General features: G+C 38.5%; 1 protein-coding gene across 5 annotated transcripts in view; it reads right to left on the reverse strand.

Moving 5' to 3' along the window:
• The window catches only part of LOC117288811 (calbindin-32-like), a 50,274-nt gene extending 39,862 nt beyond the window's left edge, over nt 1-10,412 (reverse strand). For 4 of the 5 annotated variants that reach the window (XM_033769660.1, XM_033769657.1, XM_033769659.1 and 1 more), the window contains exons 1-2: nt 10,024-10,411; nt 7,619-7,680 (exon numbers count right to left, since the gene is read on the reverse strand). In XM_033769660.1, the coding sequence (XP_033625551.1) occupies nt 7,619-7,680; nt 10,024-10,132 (171 nt within the window). In that variant the 5' untranslated portion in view covers nt 10,133-10,411. Of the gene's footprint in view, nt 1-7,618; nt 7,681-10,023 lie in introns of all 5 variants that reach the window. The other variant, XM_033769656.1, reaches the window with a different exon arrangement.
• Nucleotides 10,413-10,684: the final 272 nt, after the last annotated feature.

Genomic DNA, 10,684 nt, shown 5'->3' on the forward strand with positions numbered 1-10,684 from the left:
CTTTAAGTGGGCTTTTCTGCAGAACGTGATGCTAACAATGAAGTGGCATTTATTTACCCGGACATGCTTTGGTAAGCCTGCCCCTCCCGAACCAAACCACAGACACTTGTTGAATGACACCCCCTCTATGACCTTTGGCGTGGTCCAACTTAGGACATCAACGCATTTGAGCTTTCCGGAGCGTCGAAATGGTTAAAAAATTGATGTTTTATGTGATTATGTGCTGACATTGGGCCTCTCTGTAGAGTTTTACTGGATTAATAAAAGGGATAACTTGGACATGTCATACCGGAAACCTTTCTGCATGCGACAGTACGAAATGCGACAATATTGACCCAATGAAGCTCACCCAAATAAAGCGTAGTTGTTTAATGACATGTTCTTATTCACGAAATCGTCGACGATGCATCGTGCTAAACGCTTTGATTGAAAAGGTGACAACCTGGGATCGAGATGCTGTAAATACAAGTTTTAATCACCTCGACAAAACAGCCAGACAACTGTTTGGGTTCTTACTTTTTACTCGTTGAGCTTCTTTATGCTGTCCTTTCTCTATGTTTAAAGGCAGTGGACACTTTTGGTAAATACTCTAAATAATTATTAGCGTAAAACCTTAGTTGGTAACACGGGGCTAGGTTGATAGCATAAAACATTGTGAGTAACGGCTCCCTCTGAAGTGATTTAGTTTTCGAGGAAGAAGTAATTTTCCACGAAATTGATTTCGAGACCTCAGATTTAGAATTCGAGGTTTCGAAATCAAGCATCTGAAAGCACAAGGATGTTTTTTTTTCTCATAGTTATCTCGCAACTTCGACGACCAATTGAGCTCAACCTTTCACTGGTTTGTTATTTTGTGCATATTATGTTGAGATCCACCAAGTGAGAAGACTGGTTTTTGACAGTTACCAATAGTGATGTCCAGTGTCTTTAAAGTAAATCGTTAGGAAACAATTTTCTCCTAAAGACGAGCAGAGTATACATACTTTTCGAAACGTCGATACCACACTGGCTCTTTACAGAGCCAACACTCGCACAAAGGAGATTTACACTTTTATTTTCTTCCTATATAATCTCCGACTCAGCACTAAAACAGAAAAAAAATTCTCGTTTAGGATTTTGTTTCCACTGGGTTGCGAATCTAGTATATTATGGGCTAAAATTAGCAGAGAGCCAACGTCTATCGGATATTGGCTTGCCTGAAAAATTACACGATTCTGCTTACCGTAAGTATACCTTTCCGGTGCTTAGCAACTTTGTGCTTACCAGATTCGGAAACTAGGCGATGTCTCTGCCAAACGCAAATCTCTTTTTCGAAACTTGCGTGCGGGGAGTAATTGCTCGACGGTGTCCCTTTTCTTTAGTGAAAGATGGGCAATAACAGATAACGTGAGAAAACATGATAAACTTTATAAAGCAATTCGTTTGTGGGGAAATACATCTACAAGAAAATGATACACGACAACTTTTAATCAGTGATGATCAATGTGGTGCCTCAATAAGAAATTGAATCAGGGAAAAATACTTCAACAGAGAAAATCTCTCAACGTTTTAAAATCAGGTGTTACACGGAACTGACGTGCAATGACCTGTGTGAAATAAAGATTGCATTTTGTCATTCGTTGACATTTCCCAAGGATGGTACCATCGCTCCGGCTCTGCAGCTGATTTCGAGTTCCATATTTCAACAAGGACAAAGAAACAATTCCAAGTAGGGCGTTACTCGTCGTCAAACACGAAATAGCACAGACAGACGTGTTGTTTAATTTCGACAGCAACAGTTCCAAGTATTTCTTGTCCTTAGTTAAACATGAAACAGCCAAGACAGCCGGGTGGTTTTCTTTTGCTATTATGGAGAGCCGATGGCGTCAAAAACAAGGTGATTAGTAAATAAATGGCGACGCAGATAGAGAAGCCACGAAAGGACGATTTGCAAAGACAGGTCGTCGTGTTTTCCCAATCTCACGTCTTTGTAATAAAGCCGTGACATAGTATCAATCATGGCGGATTCTCCAGATTGTTTTCGGAAACTTCGGGCACGAGAGGTTAAAAACAGATAGAAAATTTGCTTCATTTTTAGGAATGTGCTCACTCTGGTACATATTAAGGGTTCACTGCTTATTTCGCACCCTCGGGCACCGCTGTTTATACTGGACAAAAATAGTTGAACAGAAAAAACCCCAAGAAATCTACTTAATAGTGTGCTTTAGAGAGGCGGTAAAAAAAACTCAACATACGAATTTCGCAATGTAATGCAAATTAAACTTCATTTGTCCCTTTTCGCAAATGAACTGCTTCAGTGAAATTTTTAACAGTGTTCTTGAATTGTTGTCATAATTGAAGTGGATACGACTGTATTCTTACAACAAATCCAAACCAAAAGTCTCCCCAAAAACTCCTTTCAGATCACACACAGTTAAACAGTTCTTCAAGCTACTTTTAGTTACCAATGAACTCCTTTTATATCAATTATATCTTTTCGCGATCTTCGTCTCAAGGGGCCCCCAAGCTTTCGTTCTTTTATAGATTCACATCTTTATCGTTTTGTTTTCCTTTTTTTCTTTTTACAACAAGACGACGAAAAAGAGAGGATGCTTATAGAACGATGTTCCTCCTTCTGCTAACGGCTGTATCTCGGCGCTAATTTCTTGTCAAACCCCGGGCCCCGGTGCGTCAGAAGATGTTATCTTAGAATATAAGTTTGCCAGGGGAAGGTAAAAACAAACCTCATCGATATGGATCATTACAGAATGCTCTTCGCGAAAGGTCAACAGGAGAAAAAAATGAGGGCTTTTTGAGCGGCCTACTACGCATGTCAGCACAGTTGTTATTCCTTCGCGGAAAAGAAAAAAAACCGAGAGTTTTAATCTTTTTGGTTTCATTTATATGCATGAACCCCGTAGGCAATTATGCTGCTGCTTTATCATGGATCAAGTTATCCAACGTCGTATAATAGTCTGACCCCATCAACAAAACTGTTTGAGAACATTAATTCATCTTAATTTGTAAACAGATTATCGATTACAAAATTGTTGGCAATAAAGTTTCATTGATGTCATGACGAAGGCTGGATTGAAATTGCCTCAAGCTAAGTTAGTTGTGCCTGCTCACCTTGGGCAAAGGCATACATTAAAGAAATATTACAGAGTTGGTACGAAAAGCAAAAATAATAGTTGTCTAAGATATCAGATTTACATAAAACTTACACGGTCTAATGATGATGATAGTTGAAAACATCCCTTGAAATATTTCTGTCTGAAATGTCATAATGATGAGCAATAAATACAACTAGTTTTCCGTTTGAAGGTTATTGCTCAATGAACGTTTTATTCATTTTCATTTTAAATAATCGTCATGCAAAATGTACAGCTGTTTTTTTTAAATTATTTTCTCGTGACACAGATGGACGAAAGAACTCAAACTGCTACAGGTTTGTCAGTGTATGTATTTTTATTAAAATAAAGTGCTTACTCTGCCAGCAAATGATTTGTTCGTACCAAAACATTGTGTAATGCTCCTTTAAAGCAATCGCACAACACTGGTAAACAGTATTGTCCAAAGGCCCACACTTCGTGTATCACAACTTTTAAAAATAACAAACCTGTGAAAATTAAGGCTCCATCGGTCATCGGAGTCGGGAGAAAATAACGGGAAAACCCACCCTTGTTTCTGCACGGTTCGCCATGTCATGACATGTGTTTAAAATAAATCCGTTATTCTCGATATCGAGAACTGATAATTGTTTTAATGTTTTCTCAAAAAGTAAAGCATTTTAAGGAATAATATTTCAGGCGAATCTTTCACCATTACCTTCCGTAAACCCGCAAGTTATTTGTAAATCTGTGGACTTTTAATTTTGTTCCGTCCAGAAAGTGTCATATTATGGCTTTAAATCGTCGCACAATCCCAAAAAGTTCAAAAACAATTGTTTCCTTCTCCTCGCTTACAGCTTGCGCTGTGTTTCTCTTCACAGTAAAAAAGAAAAGAAACATCAGTTTGGATATTGACGTCATTGAAATGATTCCTTTCCCCCGCATTAAATTTTCGAACACGAACTCCCTGAGGACTTGCGCAAGTCTTCACAAATTTGTAAATAACCAAACATAAAACTCAGTGCCGACTTGCGCAAGTCCTTAAAACAGCGTGAATAACAACCATGCGCCAAGCATAACTAATAACACACACCATGTTTTGGGATACACTTTTAAGTCCCCGTGTAAAAATACACCCGTCTCTCGTCCCCCATGGGTGAACGAACCGAGAAAGGGCATGATGCCTCCGGGCTATAGGAGTTGCAGCAGAAAGATGTACGGGTACAGGTAAAAAAAAAAGTACAAGTTAGAGTAAATGACTCGGCGTGATAGATTGGATATTAAACTAAATTAGACGTGTAGCATCGTTGGTGTTTACATATAGAAGGCGTGGCAGACTGGCGGTCTGTGGGACTGCTTGGAGCCTTCAGGTTGTGGTTTATTATATGCAGCCTGCGAAACCTGAGGCTCAAAACACCCAATGTTCGCAAATAGTATATAAAATGCAGTTTTTAAACGTTGATCTTAAAGATTGCTCCTCCACATGAATAAAACCATGTGATAAAATTAATGCCTAATCGTGTTTACTTCTTAAGTGTTTAATTCTAACTACAGAATGACGATCTGAACGTGGGAATGGAGCAGCGTTGGAGAATGAACCAACTGATACGAACATGTCGTGCAGCCACCGTCTATGTTATGTTGTCTATGTGTAATAGCAGTCATTAATGATGACTCCCGTTTCACCATAAAAAGAGTCAGACTATCTATCCATGCAGCCTCGCATTGGCTACACTATATTTAACAGCAGGTACAACAGTTGGAAGTGCCTTGATGGTCCGAATTCCCTCGTCTTCCCCGGTCTTCAGAACAAGGACTCTCAGACACTCTCAGACACTGTTCACCCTTGAAAAAGGGCATCAAATCGTGGGGAAGAAATAAGAAATACAGCTTATAATTCGGGCAGGAAATAGTCCGCCCATCCCTCAACCTGACGAGACTAGACTCTATGCTACCATGGCAACCGCCTGACACTTTCCAAGGCTGAAAGTTGAGGTGTCTCGATGGGACGGAAAAATCGAAGGATGGATTTTTCGATTCTTTCCCCACCCCAACTTCTCTCGTGAACATTCAGTGCAAATTTACTACAAGTCTGTCCGTGTATGGCTGAACAAATAACGGCTTAGTTTGTAAAGTCAGACCAAGCAAAACCCGTCAACTCTCGTCAACGACTGCAAGTGGTGAAAGTACATTTAATTCTGGTCTTCTGCGATCTGATGTTGGAAAGCACACACTTGCAGACAGGTTAAACTTTGTTTATGAAATAGAAGAACAACATCTTGCGATCTTTATGAATAAGTAATGAGATTGGAAATGAAGTCACTGCGTTCTTTCCAGAGAGTGCATTCATACGTCATCACTTTAAAAAATAACCTCACAATTGTACCAGTTCGGTCTTCACAAATTGCCACGCACGTTTTGATGTATTTAGTTTTTTTTTTTATTGTTTATTGTTAGTGGTACAGGTGGTCATATTTCCGTTGTTTTTCCACCAGCAAGTGTCCGAGCCACAAACTGTTCTCGATGATGTTGGCCATACCGCGTCCGCATAAAAAAAAAATCTGATTTTAACTTCAGCCGAAAAAGATTATTCAAATAGTTCATAGAAAATGCATATTGAACAAAGACATGATTTGACAACACAACGTTCAACATGTATATAACGCGTCACGTTCATGCGGCCTTCTACTCTATTTAACACATATCACGTGACACGATGTCGACCAATCGAAAGGTAATATTAAAGCTGGTTCGACTAGAGATTTTGCTGATTTAATAATTTCATTTTCGTAAAGAGGCAACCAATTTCGCTCACCGAGGATTCAAATAAATACGACTAAAGAAAAACGAATTAACAGATAAACTGTAAAGGCAAACCGTTTCGTACCTTCACTTTTAAATCGAGCGAACCTTATTTTACTTATTTTATGTTTCCAGTAGACTTTACCTTGGGCCCATAAGAGTTGATATCTTCTTTATTTTTCGGGAGACCTTCAATACAATTTTTTTTTTTTCTAAATGTCTTTCCAGACAAGAGTGGCAAAAAATTAACCGCATGCCTTTAACATTCGTATAAGGAAACAACAAGTTAACAAAGCGTTTTTAAGACTGCACAAATATCAGAATTGACTGCCTCAAAATGAAATTGAATGACTAAACACACGCCTCAAAAACACTCCTGCAAATTTGGACGCAGCTTCAATGAATTGTTAAATTGAATGGTTATTTTGTTAAATCGAATGACGTAAAAGTAGATTTGACTAGTCTTAAATTAAAACCGAATGACCCTTTTTAAGTAGCATTCGATTTCGTGCGAAATAGAATAGGCTGGTGGTTATATTGGCTGCTCATTTTCCGAAATTGACCGAGAAAACCTATATTATATCAAAAACAAAAAAAGGTCCACATTGACAGCTGCTATCTATGAAGCTATTTATAGAGACACAATAGCGTATTGTCCCGCCCTTGCGTCAGCAGCAGAGCTTCAAATCGACTTAGGGAATTATACCAGGATTGCCATTTGGGCGTCAATAACTATGGGTGAATAAATAAATCCACCAACCAGTCATTCATCAGGCCGCTGTGCCGTGTTTCAACAGGTAATGTCTGGAGTTTGACTATTTTGGAACGAACTTGGCAGAGTAACCATTTAGAAAATTGAATAAGCTGTTAAAAGCTTTAAGCGAAATGTACTACGGTTTAAATACAAGATAAGAGAAAATAATGACCTGACGTTTCGACCCTAACGTACTCCCCTCGATAGACTTAACAAAAACGGCGATGATAAACACGAAAAAATATATATATTGATTCTCCGAGATGGCGAACAAAATTATTCACAAGGTGTTATATTTAATAAAGAAATTACTTTTCTGGACACTTCATATTGATCAAAATATACCTAAGCGTTAAAAGTTGGCCAAAGACCAATATTTGTGATCGATGCAAAACGCCCGCATTCGTGATGTGCGTTCAACTGTGCATTTGCAGCACTGTGGACGCAGCTTGCACAGCCAGGGATGCAATTTACACTTATATGTGCGCAAACCGGAAACTTCAGTCAACGTCCATTTTCACCTTGTCAACGCTGATTGGGTGTATCTGAGGCTGTGCTGCCATGCAAGGAGAAACACACACGCACTGTGTAGCAGCCACTCTGTGCTTTCCTTTGTGCTGTACTTCAACAGTCTAATTATGTGACCTTGCGGTAGTGCCCTTGTGGGGTCTTCTAATGGAGCAATGTACCCCACACGATTTTTTTGTTTGACTTAACCCCATGAAGGAAATTCCTTAGAAAATGGTCATCAAAGCATGGTTAAATAATGGTTTAAACAAAATTAAGATGGTTAAAACCATATTTAAACCAACGCAAACACACACAGGAGACCGTTTCATGTAAAGTTCAGTTTACCACCAACTTGTACTTGAACTGAAACAGCCGTATACAGTGACCTCCAAGCTCACGTGATCGTCAATTTCACAGATATATAAATCGGTTTCATAAACTACCCAAATCAAGGGATACTTACTATATCTTCGATGAAATCCTTGAAAAAATATTCCAATTCTTTACCCTCGATGTAGCCGTTTCCTGTCAGGAGAAGAAAAGTAAGAAAAAAAATATAATATAATAATGTTGACTCTATTATTTACACTTTATGATGTAATTTTCAGGCGAGTGCCTCCTGCTGATAACCAAAGGTTCTCCGTGTCTGATTCTATGTCTTTCTAAAGCATATTATGTCAGAATTTTTAATAAAAGGTGTTAGGCGCTATATAAATTCATGTTGATTGTTTTGAGGTGGGTTTTTGTTCGATTAAAATTGATGTCATCGATAGGTACCAATTAATCATCAAAGAACGTGTGTTACAGTATGCAAACAATGTGACAGTTTGATATAAGATTATTACTGCGTAGTTTATATATGCTATACAAGGATGCCATCAATAGTCAGGTAGGCCTATACCGATTTTTATCAAAGAACGAGTGTTACAAAACACATACAGTGGTGTGATAGTGTGATTATAAGACTTAGTTCAATGATCAATAAGTACCGATTTACACCCATGAACAATTGTTACAGTGGGCATTAAAGTGTGAAAGTGTAATTTATTATTGATTGATATTTATAAGCTATATATTTGGATAAAGGCACAAATTTGTACCAAAGAATGAGTGTTACAATATGCATTTTAGTGTGACAGTTGGTCGTAAGAGTATATTCTTAAACTAAACAGTATCATACTCAACTATATGTGACAGTGGTGAAATAAAAACGAGTGGAGGTGTATGTTTAAACTATAACACCATGTTCATAAATAAATTATTATGAAAGGAAAGCCATTTCACCTTACCTTTAAAAGTAGTGTACACTATTGGTAATTACTACAAAAAAATTTGATTAGCATAAAACCTTACTTGGTGACGAGTAATAGGGAGAGGTTGATGGTATAAAACATTGTAAGAAACGGCTCCCTCTGAAGTGACGTAGTTTTCGATACCTCAGATTTAGAATTTCATGTCTCGAAATCAAGCATCTAAAATCACACAACCTCGTGTGACAAGGGTGTTCTCTTTCATTATTTTCTCGCAACTTCGACGACCAATTAAGCTCCAATTTTCACAGGTTTATTATTTTATGCATATGTTGAGATACCAAGTGGGAAGACTGGTCTTTGACAATTACCAATAGTGTCCAGTGTCTTTAATGTCAAAGCTTACTGTATACGACACTACAAGCATTTTTCTTGTGAAATAATTACATTGGTGGGGATTCTTAACTCAACTTAACCTAACCTAAATGCATTTATAAACCGCTTTAACACTGTTTCAAAGCGCTACACATCACAACCCCATGTAAAAAGCACGAGCAAAAATAGCAATACGGTTTAAAAGTACACAACAGTTAAAAAAGAAGCAAAAATGAAGTAAAACATTTCAAAACATGTACAAAGATTCATAATGTATATACAATAAAGTACAGCAAAAACAAGCATCAGGCGGACCCAGAGGAAGCCCACCCCATTTCTGATTAAAGAGGAAGACAAGTATTTTTTTTGATTTGCCGACTCGTTATGACCACATACTCGTATTAAACTCGCAAATAAACACAATCTCCGCGACGAGCATGAAACGTTATTCAGATTTAGTCGAAATAAGGCTGTACAAAACTTGCTCATAATTTAACCTTTTGTGCGCACCAAGTATGTATTGCAAGCTGAAGAACGCGCAGGACTTTAGTTTTCAAAACAATTTTAAAAAGTCGCACCCCTGTAAGTGGACACTATTGGTAAGCACTCACAATATGTATAAGCATAAAACCTTACTTTGTAGCGAGTAATCTGGAGAGGTTGATAGTATAAAACATTGTGAGAAACGGCTTCCTCTGAAGTAACTTAGTTCTCGAGAAAAAAAATAATTTCCGCGAATTTGATTTCGAGACCTCAAATTTAGAGTTTGAGGCCTCGAAATCAAGCATCTGAATTCGTGTAAAAAGGTGGGGGTTTTCTTTCGATATTATCTCGCAACTTCGACGACCAAGTGAAGTAAAATTTTCACAGGTTTGTTATTTTATGCATATGTTGAGATACACCAATTAGTAAGAAAAGTGGTATCAATCTAAAATTCAAGATGGTACGGCAAAAAGAAAAGCAAATACCAGGGATAGAAAATTCTGCTCTAATCAAGCTTTCCCCCTTTTTCTTCTCTCGCCTTTTCTTCTTTTTACCGATGGCTCATATCTTGAAAGGGGCATTTTCGCTCATCCCCGATACGACCTATACAAACCACTGGGTCTCCCGCAGGTAGACAACATCTAAAACAGCACAACACAGCGGTTTCACACCAATCAATCCGCACACACTAAAACAACAATTTTATTAACGAAAAGTCGAGACACCAACAAAAAAATGACTCCTGAAGCCAGCCACCTACCATCCTTGTCATACTTATTCCAGGCCTCGGCAAATTCGTCTGCCGTCATGTTCTGAAATCGCACCCGGAACTCCGCCACGCAAGCCTCTTTATCGCTGCTTGAAGCCATGTTTGTGTTTATCTCCTTCCCTTTATTGGTTTTCTAGACGCAAATTCCTGGTTTGTCAGAGAGAGAGAGAGAGAGAGAGAGAGAGAGTCTTCAAAGCTGACGAACACACTGAAATATCTCCGTTTAGAACTGACGCTGGGTTTGTGGTATCTACGAAAGAGTCTGCTTTTGCTTGCGAGCGGGAATTATCGTCCTAGGGTCCGCCGTTGATTACTCGCACTGTACAGCACCACTGTTTGACTCCCCGGGAAACGACGATCGGCTGGTAAGCTGCAACCTGTGTGGTGTGTGTTTGTACCTAACTGCTCTGTGCGCATGCGTCTCACAACATCAGCGGACACTCCCAGATCCTGTAGGTTGTTCATTAATGCTGAGCGAACAGGCGGCAATTTTTGTTTTCTGTACATCAGAGTTGCCTCTGTCGCAGTGCTTTTAAATGGGGGAATTTTGTTTCTCTGAATCGATTCAATAAGGATATATTCTTAAAATAATGAACATTATTGTGAATGTCAATTTTGATGTGCAGACAAAATAAAATAGAATTGCGAACCG

The sequence above is a fragment of the Asterias rubens genome, chromosome 4 (assembly GCF_902459465.1).
Source record: "Asterias rubens chromosome 4, eAstRub1.3, whole genome shotgun sequence".
Classification (NCBI taxonomy): domain Eukaryota; kingdom Metazoa; phylum Echinodermata; class Asteroidea; order Forcipulatida; family Asteriidae; genus Asterias; species Asterias rubens.